Raw genomic sequence first — 17,627 nt, forward strand, 5'->3', positions numbered from 1 at the left:
GAGAGCGATCGCCAACTCGTTTTGCGCTTCGGTTGGTATAGACCCGATTCGCAAAATGAGTAGATGCGCAAAGTGGTGGCCAATGGTGGGCCGATCACTTAGGGACGTGTTTACACGTCAGTGTCCGAGAGGCACATTCTGCCGGAGGTGTCAGGGTTCGACACGCGTTTCGGGAATTGATGCGCCCGAACCGCGAGTGTGACCTGATGAGGGCGTTCTATAACCCGATCTGCGCTTCGGGTGGTCAAGCGCCCGACTTGAAGATCGGGTAGTTGCGCTGAGTGGTGACTTAAGTCAACACTATTTGTGAGTTCGGAGGAGTCTGAGTCCTACACGTGGCCTAGGAAGCTTACCCCCCCTACCCGCGTGTTTGAACAGAGAAAGTGTCGTCGACAACTCGCTTTGTGTTTCTGGATCTTGGACTGGATTCATAAAGTTAGTAGTTGCGCTGCGTGGGGACCTCATTCACACGATGAGATGTCGGGTCCTAACTCGTCAGAGGAGGGGTCGCGCATCGAGTTGTGTTAGAATGAGGTTATGCTGACAGAGGATTCGGAAACGAGTATTGCCTTGGAGCGCACTAGCGCGAAATGACCTCCCACTATTGAAGCAAAGTGTGTCAAACAGTTCGAGGTGGGAACAAAGGTCAGTGGCCCCAGGTGGACTTTATGGCGTAGGGGGTACAGTGTTCCTTAGCATTGTATCATGAGTCGTCCAATTGCACCCATGGACCCAGAGTAGCAAACTGGGGGGACGCGGACCTCAGGCCTTACGAGACCTCAGGCCTTACGAGACCTCAGGCCTTACGAGACCTCAGGCCTTACGAGACCTCAGGCCTTACGAGACCTCAGGCCTTACGAGACCTCAGGCCTTACGAGACCTCAGGCCTTACGACCCTCAGGTCCTACGACCCTCAGGTCTTACGTTGTCTTACGATCGTCAGTCCTTACGATCCTTAGATTTAACGACTATCATGTCCAGCGAAACTCAGGCCTTACAATCATCAGACCATACGATCATTGTATCTTACGATCATCAGACCTCACGATCCTAGGTTATTTAACCGCCAAACGTAAGAACCTCAAGTCTTGCGTCCCCAATGACTCACGAGCTACGACTATACGACCCTCGACCTTTGACTCCCTATCTTAGAAAAGATCCGACCCACGACGTTTTTCTTTGAATAGATTCAATCTTTGATTTTTTTCTTACAAACAGTTTTATTGCTCTTATATTCACAGCTAAATTTTGCCTATGGCATCCAATTATGTTTGTAAATAGTAACTTTAATTTGTACCTAAGTAGCGAAACAAAACAGAATAAAATAAAATAACAAATAATGCATATTATAAAATAATCTCCAGCTCTGGTTGATCACCATTACTATTTGGTAATGTACAGTTGTTTCAAGTACCCAAGTGGAAATTGAGTGGCAGCATGCAGTCCCTTCCCTCTAAGCATTCTTTACTGCGGTGCCAGCACGAAAGCCACACGACTCGGGATATACAGTTGGATGTAGTTCCTTCGTCCAGCCCACCCTTCCGGGAAGGTGGAATGCTCGACATTTTTGTCAACTCGACCCCATCCACCAAATTCTTTATCGTCGGTACTCAACACAACGCGGTACTTTCCGGCCAACTCGACGCCGATGCGGTAATCGGTGAAACTTTTACTATTGTGAAAGTTGAACACAAACAGCAGGTTGTTGCGTTCACATGCGATCACCTTGTCGTCCTCGTGCTTCCAGCTGACATAGGCTGGCAAGCAATTGAGCCAGTGATACTTCTCCTCGGTAGCGTTCATGGCACAATCAAATTCGTTGAGAAAACGGTACTTCAGCAATTGATCATCGACCAAGTGCCACTGTCTACGGGCGTAGTGATACGACTCGTTGTTTCCAATTCTGGGGAAGTCAAGCCATTCCGGATGTCCGAACTCGTTGCCCATAAAATTAAGATAAGCCTCTCCACCGAGTGCGTGCGTAATCAGCCGAATCATTTTATGTAAGGCAAGACCTCGGTCAATGATCAAGCTAGAATCGGAACAAGTTGACATGTGGGTGTACATTTCCTTATCCATCAGCCAGAAGGCAATAGTCTTATCGCCCACCAAAGCTTGGTCGTGCGATTCGGCGTAGGCCACAGTCCATTCCTTCCACCGGCGATTGGTTAACGTATGCACAATATTTCCAATGTTCCAATCTTCATCCGACTTTGTTTTCAGCAGCTGGATCCACTTGTCCGGAATTGCCATACCAAGACGGAAATCGAACCCAACGCCACCTTCTTCCGTAGGGCGACACAACGTTGGCATGCCGCTTACATCTTCGGCGATCGTTATCATATTGGGATTCAACTTGTGCAGAAAATCGTTGGCTATGGCCAGATAAATCAGCGCCTCGGTATCAACGTTCAAACCGAAGTATTCATTGTAGTCGCCAGAAAATCCTTCACCAATACCCCGGGAATGGTACAACATAGAGGTGACTCCATCGAACCGATACCCATCGAAGTTGTACTCATCGTGCCACCATCGAAGATTTGACAGCAGGAATCGCAACACTTCGTACCTGAATAAAATAAATAAAAATGATTATCCCTCAGACACACCTTAACCAATTGAAGACCTACTCTGAATAGTTAAACAGTCGGCTGTCCCACAGTGTGTGCTCGCCCCGGCTACCGTCATGGAAGTAGCAAGCGTTGGTGCCGTCGAACTGGTTCAATCCATCTTGGACGTTCTTACTGGCATGCGAATGGACAACATCCAACAGAACGAAAAGTCCCGCCTCATGGGCCTTATCGACCATATACTTAAGATCATCGGGCGTTCCAGGTCGACTGGATGCCGCAAAGAAGCTTGTTACTTGGTATCCGAAACTGGCATAGTACGCGTGTTCCATGATGGCCATCACCTGGATCGTATTGTAGCCGAGTTTCTTGATACGCGGGATAATGTTATCGCCGAAATTTCGGTAAGTACCAACACCAAGCTCTTCGGTGGCAATTCCCACGTGGCACTCGTAGATCCTTAGAGCACGGGGCTTCGGGGGACGAGGCTGACGGCACATGTACTTGTCGTGGGCTGGAGGATGCCATATCCGCTGCTGATAGTTGACACCCATCGTCTTCGGTGGGGGAACCACGTAAGGAGCCCACGGTGACAGACGATCAACCAACGATCCATCATGCTTCCGAACGATCACTTTCACCTCGGACAGATGTTTGATAGCGCAGCTACCATCCGCATTTGGTGGAATGGTCAGTTCCCACTTTCCGAACGGAAGTTGTTTGTAGGGGTTGTCGATCCATTGCCAGTTGTCTAAAAATATGAAAATTTAATTTTCATTTCATTAAAATTTGCAAAGAAGAACAACTTACTGAATTCTCCGGTAAGGTAGAGCTCTTTGGCGCCCGGTGCCCATTCGCGGGCCACTACGCTGTTGTCGGCATTGATGTGGATGCCGTAATATTTATAGCCCTGTGTAAACTGATCCAAGCCCCCTTCAAGCTGATTCAGCTTGTTCAACCAATTCTTGAGCTCGTTGTTCCTGGCAGAAAAAAAAATGAAAAAAAAACATAGCTATTAAGTTGCTTACAATTGACAAAGTGACATTCAGCTAACTTCTACAAAGTGTCCTTCAGAAATTATAAGCTATTTTTATGTATTGCTACTACATAACATAGACTTGTATAAAATGGGTGATGGCATAATTTGTTTATTTTTCTGAAAAATGGAAAATAAAACAAACGCCGTGAACTGATAGTGGAATTATGCAAATGATTCCATTGCGAAATCAAAGGACAAATGCCTCTAGCGATAACATTATCACACTGCACGGCGTTTAATGATGTCCGGGAGGAAGATCAGTGGCGTAAAGCGCAGGTGTTGGCTAGGACTCACTATTTTTTTACATTTAAGATGGTTCATTTTGACAAGAAGGCAACAGCTTTTGTTGAACAACGGCTTTTGATTTGTCTTTCCAAAACAGAAAGTAGCTAAGACAACTAACACAATCGGCGAAAGACTCAACCTTAAATCCAGATTTAAAAAATGTGATCAAGCGTTTATAATATGTCACAGATCGAGTGGTTGTCTGAAAATGCAGATTTACGTTGTTACATCACAGAAAACAGACGTACAAGCTCGAACAAAAAAACGTCAAAAAAGTGTGTTAAATTTCAAATGCTTTCACCAAAAAAATACGTTAGAAACTGACTGCAAACAGTGCCATCTATTGCGCCGTTCAAGAGTTACAAATCAACTTTAAAGTGCCCAGTTTTCGAAAAGGCGTAATCGTAACCAAAAAACAAAAATTAGTTCAAAAAGGGTGTTGGGATTTTTACACAAGTTTCGTGGGCTAGCTTGTACGTCTGTTCTCTGTGGTTACATTAAGCTGTTTAAAATATCCACGACATCCATACGCGCCAAACATATTCGGCTATCGTCAGCTTTATAGACGGCCTTAAGAGGGTCGAGCCTAATCGGACCTAAGCTCGACCTTTTTTCTCTCATGCCTCCCAAGGGCCCGGAAGCTGCCAATATCAGAGGCTCTGGATGGGATAAGTTTTTCAATAACTGCTGTCAACTACATTGTTAAAGATGTTAAAACGACTATAATCGAAACCAAAAGAATCGGGAATAATGCAACCGTTAAATTTAGATAACAGAAACAGGTAGATATATAGTTGATATGGCTATCATATTGGTATTGAATGCTATGTGTTATACAAGAACAAAATATCTGTGTTAGTGTTTCGCAAATTACGCCATGATAGCCATCGGAAAGAAAGTGGAGTTTGGGTTATATGAACTCAAGCGGCTATGGCACATCGGATACACGAAACAGAACTACGCAATTCAACAACTTCGTCAAAAAATAGCATTACTAGAACATGAAATAGCTATGGATCATCTGTTCGACATCGAAAAAGCGGATTACATCGACAGATATGACAACGAGAACAAAAGGCTGAAATTAGAAAGTAAGTCAGAACACTAAAATGACAAACCATTAACAATATATTGTAACAGATACAAGTGACAGTTTAGCTGATCAGTCGAATCAAATCTGAAGAAAAATACGACACATTTTAGGTAAGAATCAGATCATTTCGTGGAGAATTTGTTATATGTAGTTAACAGACAATAAACGTTTCAGTCACTGAACATTCCCTGATAACGATCTTATATGGATTGAAACGTTGGAACGTTAAATAAATAGTCGTTTTGCTACTTAAACAGACTGGAAGCCGAAAAATCACCTTGAATTTAGAATCAGAATTTGAATTTGAAATGCTTATTTCAAAATTCAGAATCAGAAGTAAATTCAAAATTCAGATTACTAGTTTGCGGTATGATAGTCACTCATAGTCATTATGTTACCACGTGCAATCATAGTAATCCAATATTCGAATTAGGTCAAATCACAGCAATCAGGATTTTTAGGTATTCGACAGAAAAGATTTCACATTCATTCTGTATTCACCATTTGAAAAATAAAGTTATATTCAACAAACTCTCTTTGTGAATACAATATTTGGCGACGAGATTTTTAAACCCACACCTCAAGATGTTCAAGTCAAACGAAGGAGAATCTTCTGGAAGGCGCATGGAGGAAATTTTCCATTATGGAGCAGAACAAGCAACTTTCTGACCAAACATTTAAGAAGCACCCAATCGGGCAACGAACAATCCGGAGTTGGTTCTAGAATCCCTTGCATCCAACACCAAGGAATTCCACTATGATCCAGAGAACGGGCACACTTTCGATCGCTGGTTTCAAAAGTATGAAGACCTGTTTCTCCAGGATGGTGCAACTGTGCGGCAGGATGCGGCAAAGGTGCGACTTTTACTGCGAAGTTTACACGTAGATGTCCACGACCGGTACCTGAATTTTCTGCGAATCATCCACGTGATTGACTCTTTGGTACACGTGTTTCGTTGTTCAGCAAACGGTACCAATGCTCACCAAACAGATTTACGGAGACTTTGTGACCTATGCTGGAACCGTTAACAAGCGATCCGAAGACTTAGAATTGAATCTCGCTCTTCAAGTGATTCAGACATCCGAACCCGGCTACTATCAAAGTTGGAAACCGACGCGGGAGACTGCAAGCTCGAATCCTTAATCATCGGATGCCAGCGCTTGCAGAACCACGACCCTGGTGGAACAAAAATCATCGACATTAACATTTGTGTGCACAGTCAAGCAACAAAGACGTCAGTCGAAACAATCCACTCAAGATCAGCAGAACATCAGCAAAGCTTCTAAGATTCCAAGGACCTCGTGTTGGCAATGTGGCGGAATTCGCTACGTTCGGTATTGTTCCTACACCACCCACACCTGCGAATCCTGTGGCAAAGTCGGCCATAAAGATAGGTATTGTCTTTGCTACACGGCGGCAGACCCCAACAAGAAGAAGCAAATGAAAAAGAAGGCAACCATCAACAGTATTTTCACAATCAACCAGGTTGCCGAATCCCGACGTAAGTTCACCAACGTTACCAACGTTGCAATTCGATACTGCATCTGACATCACTGTCATCTCAAGAAGTGTCTGGAAAAAACTGGGATCAACTGATCATCTAGCAAAATCAGCATCCGGAAAAATACTACGCATTTCCGGAAAACTTCTACCGATCTATGATCCAGAGAATGATGTTCCTGTAGGTATCAACAGCGTTGTTCCTACGAGCCCACCGCGAGATGAAGATTTCCATGACGCTGTTGCTGATTGTGGTTCATCTTCAGAGGTTTTCATTTCTGTACCTATCGGTCGGCCTCAACGAACACGATGAATCCCTTCTAGATTTCAATCAAATTTATTCTAAGATCAGAAGGGAGGAAATGTTACCACGTGCAATCATAGTAATCCAATATTCGAATTAGGTCAAATCATAGCAATCAGGATTGTTAGGTATTCGACAGAAAAGATTTCACATTCTTTGTGTAATCACCATTTGAAGAATAAAGTTATATTCAACAAACTCTTTTTGTGAATACAATAATTTATTCCCCCAAGGGAGCCAACATTCCTCCTACGTAAGTATCACTGGTACGTTGGCTCATTCGGCCATCCGATTGGAGAACTGTTGCCCTATTTTTTAGATAAAAATCGACGCTACACTCCGACGGCAACAAGCTGGATTCCGATCCGGACGGTCATGTCTGGACCACATCACAACGCTACGAATAATACTGAATAAATTTACGAATCCCAGGGCTCTTTTCTGCTGGTGTTCGTTGATTTCGAAAAAGCAATTGACCGAGAGTTGCCGTGGAATCCTTCAACAATGGAGCAACTGAACGACCTTGACCGGGCTGACGATACTGTTTTGCTCGCCCAAACACAACCTCACCGAAAGTTCCAAGTAGGTCTCAAAGTCAATGTCGTAAAGACCAAATTGATGGAGATCAACACAGGAAATCCTACCAGTTTCATGGTAGCTGGGCAACAAGTTGAGAAAGTGGAGTGCTTCGAGTATCTTGGTAGCCAGATAACGCCTGATGGAGATACCAGGAAAGACATCGGAACCCGGATCAGAAATGCCCGATTTGCGTTTGCGAGTCTCCGAAACATCTGGCGGTCGCGCCAGATCTCTCTACGAACGAAAATCCGAATCTTCAACTCAAACGTCAAATCCGTATTGCTGTACGGGTGCGAAACTTGGTGCACATATGCGATAACGACGCGAAAACTTCAAGTATTTGTAAACCGCTGCCTGCGGAATATCATCCGCGCTTGGTTGCCTGGCAACTGGATCTCGAATGAGGAACTACATCGCCGGTGTCATCAAAGGGCACTAGAAATCGAGATGCGGAAACGTGATTGATTGGGCACACTCTGCAAAAAGATTTTTTTTTTTTGTTTCGATTATAGTCGTTTTACCATCATTATGGCATTCGCGACTTTATCAACGTTACAGTTGGCGGATCGTTATTGAAAAACTTATCCGGTACAACTGTGTTCGATGTTTACTCTTGGGCTCGAACTCGCGGACATCTGCTCAGGAGGCAACAGACTTGCCAACTGAGCTATATCACAAGCCCTGCTGCAAAAAGATGAAAACGAGATTTGCAGAGAGGCGCTAGATTGGAATCCAGAAGGACATCCAGAAGAGGCAGACCCAGAAGCCCCACCGGAGGATCGGCGCGGTATCATTAAGTAAGTAAGTAAGCACCTGCTGTCAGTTACTCTTGGCCTACTCAATCTTTGCTTTGTGTTAATAATTTGAACGACCTCTTCCTTTTTCGTATGTGAGTTTTTCGAGTAAACCGAGTAACAATTATTAAGACACACAATATTTAAAAAAAATTGAACTGCGCACTCATGGCTGCGACATTTGGGCGAACTCATTCATTTTTGCGACCTGTCAAATCAGAGTAAAATCTTTTGGAGTTCTACCCGCTAACCGCTTTTCAGTCAATCTTTGTACGGATAACTGCGACTGCAAAACATTTCACGAAATCCAATTTTCAATGAAAGGGATAGTAACTTTTTTTTGTTCATTGTTGTCCATTAATGTTCAACTTTATTTAGGAAATTGTTGTTAAAACCACTTCAAAAAGAATGGTTGGGAATTTGTGTCAACACACCGCGTTCCTCGATCATAGGTTTTTGAAAAGAATTCTTTCAGCACGCATTTATAACACAAATCTAATTTAGGTGTAGATTAAGGAATTTTTAAGTTACCTTATTGAAGCTCTTTCTTTTCCCCATAGAAGAAGCAATCGCATGGCACATACAGGGTGGTTACTCATTCGGGAAAGTTGGGAAAAAGTCGGGATTTAAAATCCATCTGGAAAAAGCGGGAAAAGTCGGGAAAACCTCCTGGGAATTTTTGGCTAAACTGCTTAGAAGAGTGACCCAAATGACTCGACATTTGAAAAAGTTATGCGCTGCAGGCTTCAATTGATCCTAGGCCTAGTACAAGGCCTCATGCCAAATTTGGGCCAGATCGGATCACGGGGAAGGGTCGCTCAACAAGCCTAAAGTTTGTATGGGATTTTGGGCAATTTGTTCGGGAGGAACACGAAAATCCAGTTTTCATGAATAACTTGGTCCCCTTTGGCCATTTTTTTTTAAACGGTTTTTATTAAAGCCTAAACTATGACAAATATTTCATCCTAAGACTGCATTTCGAATCAAGTTAAGACACAAAAGTTATTAAGCTTCAAAAAATAAATATAAGGGTGATATTCATTACTTTAAATGAGAGACACTGCTTCGAACATTTTGACGCAGCATTAACAGTGATGAATATCACCCTGAAAAAAGTTACCCCATTTTTTAAGTTTAATAACTCTTTTTTATCATAAGTCAAATCGAAATGCAGTCTTCGGATGAAATATTTGTCATAGTTTAGACTTTGAGAAAAACTGTTTTCAAAAGAAATCAGCCGAAGGGGACCAAAGTTATTCATGAAAAACTGGATTTTCATGTTCCTCCCGAACAAAATGTCTTAAAATCCCATACAAATTTAAGGCTTTTCGAGCGACCCTTCCCCGTGTGATCCGATCTGGCCCAAATTTGGCATGAGACCTTGTACTATGCCTAGAATCAATATAAGCCTGCAGCGCATAACATTTCACAAGCTTGAAATTTCTCATACAAATTTGGGGCAGTCTACTGCTTAGTGCATACAAGTATTTCAGTGCTTTCAATGCTACAGAGCAACTGAAAAGTTATGAAACTAACTCTTAAACCATGTTATAAAAAAATTAAGCTCGAAACTCAAGCAACTCAAAAATGATAAAATTGTATACCTACTTCAGTCCAGTTGTTACCCAGAAAAAGCTGGTAGAAATTTGATATATTTTCGTTTGAATTTGTTTGAGGTCTTTAATATGTCGAATCCCGTTTAACCTGCAACCTCTTTTTTGTAGGATTAAAACCTACGTACACGTAAAATTTCTTCCCGTGTTTTTTTTTTGCACGAAACGTAATATATACCAGAACAAATTTTTAATTTAACTTTCAAAACACCAACCAGTCGAATTAAGTTCATTATCGACTGTCATCAACTCCATTTTTGGGTGTATACTTTCTTCCCCATCGCGTCTATGTACCTACTAATATACTTTACGAATGCTCGACAAACAACAACAGATTAGGCGTTGCTGTTACATTTTGTTGCTTACTTTTTCCCGACTCGCCGCGCCGCCGACCGGCATCAGCCGGGTGACCTTGAGCTGACATTCGCACCACCCGATGATGATTCCCTCCGGGTGGCAGCGGCGAAAATCTTTCGGGATAGATGCATTTTTCGACTGCCATTTCGTCACATTTGCGTATAAGCTTTTGGATTTTTACTAATTGGGTTTTGTTTTTGGGATTTTGAATAAATGTTTTAAACCCATTAAGTCCAAAAAATGGTTTCGAATTTCATTCTACTACATCAAAAACTCGTAAGTGAAGATAATACTTTGATGGGTAGGGCTTTCTGAATGATTTCCGTCTTTGAGAAGAACAAAAAAAAATACCAATCAAAACCACACTAACCTTCTTCGGATTTCCGTTTCATGCGGTCTAAGGTATCCATCCAGCTCGAATAACTTGGAGATTTGGTCGGTCATCTTTGCTTGCTGCTGGCTGGTCTTGGCTATTCCTCCGGGTGGTTAGATGACAGGGACAGCAACTTCAGGAAAATAATCTTCAGAGGCAGATTGGGTTTCAGTGCTCTGCGAACAACCTTCCAAAGCAACGTCTGCACTGGCACTACGCTTAGCTGCTATTGAATTATTGAAATCTCGGACTGTTGCCCGAGAGATCGATCCTCGTTAACTTTCTTCGCGTTTTGTGGAAGCTGGCTGAGACTTATTATATTGTACTCACTACCTAGCTCTCTACTACATATGACGTGAACTGCACTCTGGCTTAATTTCTTCGATGCCGCAATGCAATGTGCAACTCTGTTCTTCCAGTATCAATGTTTATTCTATACTGCGATAAGCACCTTTGCAGTGTGTCCTGCCAGGTTGATAGTACGTAAACAGTTACAGAGGGTACGGAAGCAATTGTTCGTTGTCTGATTTTGTTGGACAATCAAATAAACCTGATTGGTCGATCAGTTTGTTGATTTGTCGAATCTGTTTCATACCAATTTTTGTATCCCATTTCTCTCAGCTGAGTCAAAAGCATTGCTCTTTGCGATATACACATATCTACCAAAAATTCGTATCAAAACAAACCCCAAAGGCCGCTGACGCTTTGAATGTTAACCACAGTCAGCTCACTGTTATAATTTCTCAAATTCCCTCTAAGATGACTTTATAGTAATAAGAATTAAATTCTTCATCGCAAATTACATTGCCGAACACGTTGTTCCGTAAATTACACGTACTAAGCCGGTTCAAATTAGTTATGTTTCTGTTTTATTACGATATATTTAGTACAATTAGTTTTATTACTGTTTTCGAAATGTTTTCGGTCGCGATTTCGATAAATCATCACAAATTCGGCAAGCTGTCCGAAAATCCACGAGGAAACTGAAACTGAAAAATCCGAATTGCTATCTAACCTCAAATTTTCAACACTTTGTAGCAATTTTCATTAGATGATCGTTTCTTCTGATATTGTTTCTTAAAATTTTGGGTTTTTCCGCCGGTTATATAATGGAAAACATTGATTGGAAAGCTTGCATGTGAATCTTATACAACCTTTGTGAACTTCCGAAGAACTTCTCTACGTTTAACTGCTGAAAATACTATAAGACTTTCAGTGCGCGGCGATAGAAACATTCAAAAAATCAAATGTACCAATGGCCGTGCACAACAAAATTGTCATTTTTTCCGGAACAGAACCTTCAAACTGTTCTCTTTTTTTCCCAATTGATTCATTATACAGCCACAAATAACTTACGTTCAAAAATTTTTGCCAAGGTGCTCGAATTCAACACAGAAAACTGAACTACAAATAGGAACCCGCTTAGCTCACTTGCTAAGGACCAGTGCTGCAAATTTTCAGTGTCAGTGAGAAATTATCAGCTGACTTCCCGAATAGAATTATACCGTGAAAAAACTATGAAGTTCATGTTCACAATACCATCAATTGTATGGTTGGCACAATCATTTCTATGGTCTACGATACCGTGAATGCACATTGGAATTCATAGTTTTCTACCATAAATTTCATCGTATTGACGAAAATAACCATGAAAAAGGGGTATTGTTATGCAGCGTGACCATGAAAAAAATGGCGATTTTCCATACATTCAGAAGCCAAAAAATATAAAGTTCATGGTAATTACAACTTCCATTTTTTCATAGTAAAACCATGAAAATCCATTCATTTTCATTGTTAACCCACTGAAATAAAAAAAATTGCTCGTGGTGGGATTTATTATTTATTTGTTGATTGTCATCATTTTTCTAAAATGGTTTAATTAAAAATAAATTAATTTATTTCATTTATCATTTATTATCAACACTTGATTCACACATTCCGGTGATAATACGGGTTTTTTAGAAAAAAAATTTCACTATGAAACTTGGTGTAACATTTCACACTTAATTGGCACTAATTTTATTGTTCTTTCATCACCTGCACCGCGCACCGGCTGGCTACATCCTGCGCAACCATTCTCGGGAGACGGACCTGGCGCACATTCTAACCACAGGATGTGCGAATAAATTCGCACGGGTTGTGCAATTACATGCGCCCACGGCTGAAGCTGCTGAAACTACCTCTGCGACACTCTGCTCTCTCCATCTGCATCTGGAAAAAAATAATATGCAAATAACTTTTATGCCTTATGTAAAATACTCCAGTACTCACCGCTATCACCATAATCCGTGCCGCCGCTTTCCGATCCCCATCTTTCACCTTTATTTCCAGTAAATCATAAATTGTCCGGAATAACCCGGTTCCGACCGCAAGAAATGCAAAACATGGCGCCCAAATTTTCCTCTACACGAAAAAATATAAAAATGTAAAAAGAGCTAAAGTTTACCGTTTTCCATTGTTCGGATTGTCATTTTACCTTGAAAAACACTGTAACATTGAAAATCACAAGAAGATTAATGAAACATGGTGATTAAAGTGGTTAATAAAGATTATGATGTTACGATGAAATTTATAGTTACATTAGAAATCATTGTTCGGTTATAATAAAACCACGGTCTTTGCTATTCGGGTTTATTGCAGTGTATCGGTCAGTTCAACGCCAACTAGATTCATACGAGAATGAAAAGAAAGCTCAATCCCGAAAGCACTCTGAACACTCATTCACCAAACGGTAACATCGGTGCTCAGTATACATTCAGGCTCTTTACAGGTTCATGAGGTTATCCTATCTTCATTTTCAGTTTCAATACTGAAAGTGAAAAAAGCTCCATTCTATTATCACTAAGTTTAGTTGAATGGTGACAAACATTGTTCGACTCGCTAGACAAGCGGAAATTTCATATTTACTGCTGAGATCGCTATTTTTGAAGGATTGTGATAAAAAATACGTCTTTTACAAATGGTGTAAAAAGGTGGGAAGGTTCGGGTTCGCGAGACGAACCTTGGCGAGGGAGCGTGCGGGACGAATGTGGGGGACAAAACTATGACAAAATTATGACACAAATATGACAAAAAGTTGGCAATAAAATGACAAAACGTGACAAATAAGATAAAAGTATGAAAAAACAATCTGACAAATATGACTGGAAGTTACAATGCAATGAAAAAATAATTACTAACACAACTCTGTCGAAAATCTGACAAATGTGATAAAAATATGACAATATTTTAACGAAAATATGACAAAAATGGCAAAATCATGGCAGAAATATGACATATGTCGTAAATATTTGACAAAAATATGACAAATATAACAAAATTATGACAAGCATGGTAAAAATATGACAATAAATTGACAAAATTATGACATGAAATTGTGATGAAAATCCGATAAATTTATATATTTGAAAATTTGATATCAAAAAAACAAAAATCCGACTATGTCGTCAAACTATGTTAAAATATTACAAAGTGATTAAATATTACAAATGTGGTATCTTCCAGATTGTTGTCATTTTTTAACCACATATTTCATGTTATTGTCAATTTTTTGTGATAATTTTGTCGTAATAATAAAATTTATGTCATAATGTTGTCTTATTATCATCACATAAGACATATTTTTGACCCAGCAAACATTTTTGTCGGTATATTTCTCAACAACTTTGTTATACGTTTCATATCCATTATAGAATGATCGTATGAAACACGAAAAAACAGCATTTACCTACCAAAGTGGAGGCAATATACATACAAATTTTCAACTTCTGGCTATAGCGATAAGAGTATACGATTTCGACACCATATTCATACATACTGAAAGAATGCAAGAGAGCACAAGTTTTTTTCTCAACGCATGCGAACTGTTGCCAGCGACAATATTTGCTGCCTTTGTCATTGGGCAATTCTTGCAAATACACCATCTGATTTTTAGTAATCTGGTTGCACTGCTGGTCGCAAAGAGAACAACAAAGCTGTTCTCTCTTTTGACCCACGCGGGAGAAAAAAAAGGAACGAAGTCGTCTTCAAAATCTGCAAACATGGCGGACGATTTAAACCATTTAATACGTCTTCGAGTAACGATTTTTACGACATTTTACTTGCTTTAGTTGGAATTACGATTCGCAGTAACGTTTTTAACGACTTGAGTTATCATTTTTTATGCGATTTCATGTTTGCTGGGGACAAAGGTTTCCTCGAAGTTTAGTCATCTTATTATTACATCTATGTCATATTTGTCAGACTATGTCATGATTTTGTAATTTGTTGTCATGTTTTGTCATTGTATTGTAAAAATTTTGCTTAATTTTTGTGTTGTTTTTCATATTTTTATCATATTTGTCAAATTTTTGTCTCATTTGTCGGATATTTGTCTTATTTTTGTTATGTTTTGTCATTTTATTGTCATTTTTTGTTATATTTATGACATAAGTGTTAGATTGTTGTCATTTTATTGTCAAATTTTAGTCATATTTGTTAGATTTTGCTCATACTATTGTCATAATTTTATCATGTTTTCAACATATTTATCACATTGTGTCACAATTTTGATCTTATTTCCACTACATTTGTCATTTTTTTGAGATATTTGTCATATGTTTTCTTCATTTGTCATATTTTTGTCATTATTAATTACCATAAATTCAATTCTCAAGAAATTTATATTTATCCATCCTCTTGTCCCCCCTTCAAATAATCGTATAGCCTTAGCGATTTTCAAGTCGCGTTTTCTTTTTGCGCGTGTCCAACGGCGCGAGGAGAAAGTCGGGTGTCGATACGACGTCCGCCGGTTGGAGAATCCAGAGGTGAAAAGGGCATACGTTGAACAGCTAGAATCCCGAGCCTCGGAGCTGCCGACAGACGGAACAGTCGAAGAACAGTGGTGTGGAATCTAGAATGCCTTTATCACGACGAGCCATGATACTCTCGGTAAAGTTTGTGGAAGACGAAGTGAATGGATGTCGGATGAAACCTGGAGAATGATCGATGATCGGAGAAAGGCGAAAGTCGGAATTGAGCAGGCATGTTCCGGGTCAGCCAAAGCAGCCGCCCGCTTACGATATGCGGAGCTGGAAAAGGCAGTTAAACGAGCTTGTAGACGAGACAAGAGAGCCTGGACAAACTCCCTAGCCGAAGAGGGAGAAAGAGCCGCCGCCATTGGAGATATCCGATTATTATATGATATTTCTCGCCGCCTTAGTGGTGCAAGGACTAATGCAAGAATGCCGCTGAAAAACCGAGCAGGTCAGCTGCTGACAGATCGAACAGATCAGCTCAAGCGTTGGACTGAGCACTTTGATCAACTTTTTCGAGTTACAAATAGCAATGGCCAACAGAACCCGCAGCTCGAGGCGCCCACAGTAAGTCGCATTAATGGCGTCAACTCGGAAGTGCCCTCGCTGGCTGAAATAGAAGCGGCAATCAAGGACATGAAATCCAACAAAGCGCCTGGAATCGATTGCATTCCTGCTGAAATGCTCAAAGCCGACCCTGCCTTGTCAGCACAAATGTTGCACCGTCTACTCGCTGACATTTGGGATACTGCAACATTCCCGGCCGACTGGATGCAGGGTATCCTCGTAAAGGTCCCAAAGAAAGGAGACCTAACAGAGTGCGGTAACTGGCGTGGCATAACTTTGATCTGTACAACCCTCAAAGTACTCTGCAAAGTGATCCTGAACAGGATCCAGGAGAAAATCGACGCTACACTCCGACGGCAACAAGCTGGATTCCGATCCGGACGATCATGTGTGGACCACATCACAACGCTACGAATAATACTGGAACAAATTAACGAGTTCCAGGACTCTCTTCTGCTGGTGTTCGTTGATTTCGAAAAAGCATTTGACCGACTGAACCACGAAAACATCTGGGCTGCTCTTAGACGACGAGGGGTCCCAGAGAAACTAGTCCATCTCATCGAAGCACAGTACGAGGCATTTTCGTGCAAGGTTTTGCACGACGGTGTCTTGTCCGAACCAATCCCGGTAACTGCTGGAGTGCGACAAGGATGTATTTTGTCACCGCTGCTTTTTCTCATCGTAATGGATGAGATCTTGACTGGATCGATTGACTGTAGACCAAACCGAGGATTGCCGTGGAATCCTTCAACCATGGAGCAACTGAACGACCTTGACCTGGCAGACGATATTGTTTTGCTCGCCCAAACACAACAAGACATGCAGAGCAAACTCGACGACCTCACCGAAAGCTCCAAGGCAGCAGGTCTCAAAATCAATGTCGGAAAAACCAAGTCGATGGAAATCAATACAGAAAATCGTTCCAATTTCGTGGTAGCTGGACAACAGGTTGAGACTGTGGAGTGCTTCCAGTATCTTGGTAGCCAGATTACGCCTGATGGAGGTACCAAGAAGGACATCGAAACCCGGATCAGAAAAGCCCGATTTGCGTTTGCGAGTCTCCGAAACATCTGGCGGTCACGCCAGATCTCTCTACGAACGAAAATCCGAATCTTCAACTCAAACGTCAAATCCGTATTGCTGTACGGGTGTGAAACTTGGTGCACATATGCGGTGACGACGCGAAAACTGCAAGTTTTTGTGAATCGCTGCCTGCGGAACATCATCCGCGCTTGGTGGCCTGGCAACTGGATCTCAAACGTTGAACTTCATCGCCGGTGTCATCAAAGGGCGCTAGAAATCGAGATTCGGGAACGTAAGTGGAGATGGATTGGGCACACGCTGCGAAGAGATGAAAACGAGATTTGCAGAGAGGCGCTTGACTGGAATCCAGATGGGCATCGAAGAAGAGGCAGGCCCAAAAGCTCGTGGCGGCGAAGTCTAGCCGCTGAAATCCGCACAGTTGACGAGAACCTTGGCTGGCAGCAAGTGAAGACGCTGGCTCCGGATCGCCAGCAGTGGAGATCTTTTATCTCAGCCCTATGCGCCGGTCGATCGGCGCTGGACCCTTAGGTAGGTAGGTAGGTTTTCTTTTTGAACCCCAATCCACAATTTGCAAAAATGGCAAAAACAAATGCTTGCTGAAATTATCAGCAACTTTTGCTGACACTGATTGAATGCTTAAGCTGCAGTCACTGATCAAATACACTGAGTGACAGAAATGCCTAACCGAAAGACGCTTTCACAGCTTTCGAGTGAA

General features: G+C 41.5%; 1 protein-coding gene across 1 annotated transcript; it reads right to left on the reverse strand.

The window, feature by feature from the left end:
- Window positions 1–1,195: 1,195 nt before the first annotated feature.
- On the reverse strand, window positions 1,196–11,030 carry LOC129744333 (1,4-alpha-glucan-branching enzyme). Its single transcript, XM_055736804.1, has 4 exons — window positions 10,506–11,030; window positions 3,381–3,550; window positions 2,631–3,321; window positions 1,196–2,569 (listed from the first exon to the last, which is right to left on the reverse strand). The coding sequence occupies exons 1-4, from the start codon at window positions 10,577–10,579 to the stop codon at window positions 1,465–1,467; spliced, it is 2,040 nt and encodes a 679-aa protein (XP_055592779.1). The 5' UTR covers window positions 10,580–11,030; the 3' UTR covers window positions 1,196–1,464.
- Window positions 11,031–17,627: the final 6,597 nt, after the last annotated feature.

This window comes from Uranotaenia lowii, chromosome 2 (genome assembly GCF_029784155.1).
Source record: "Uranotaenia lowii strain MFRU-FL chromosome 2, ASM2978415v1, whole genome shotgun sequence".
In the NCBI taxonomy this organism is placed as follows: Eukaryota; Metazoa; Arthropoda; class Insecta; order Diptera; family Culicidae; genus Uranotaenia; species Uranotaenia lowii.

Bases quoted from the DNA above. Each gene is read 5' to 3' on its own strand.
- LOC129744333 (XM_055736804.1), bottom strand. From the start codon at position 10,579: ATGACCGACCAAATCTCCAAGTTATTCGAGCTGGATGGATACCTTAGA. The intron at 3,551-10,505 runs GTTAGTGTGGTT...TTTTTCTGCCAG, and splicing joins GAAACGGAAATCCGAAGAAG to GAACAACGAGCTCAAGAATT. The intron at 3,322-3,380 runs GTAAGTTGTTCT...TCATATTTTTAG, and splicing joins CTACCTTACCGGAGAATTCA to ACAACTGGCAATGGATCGAC.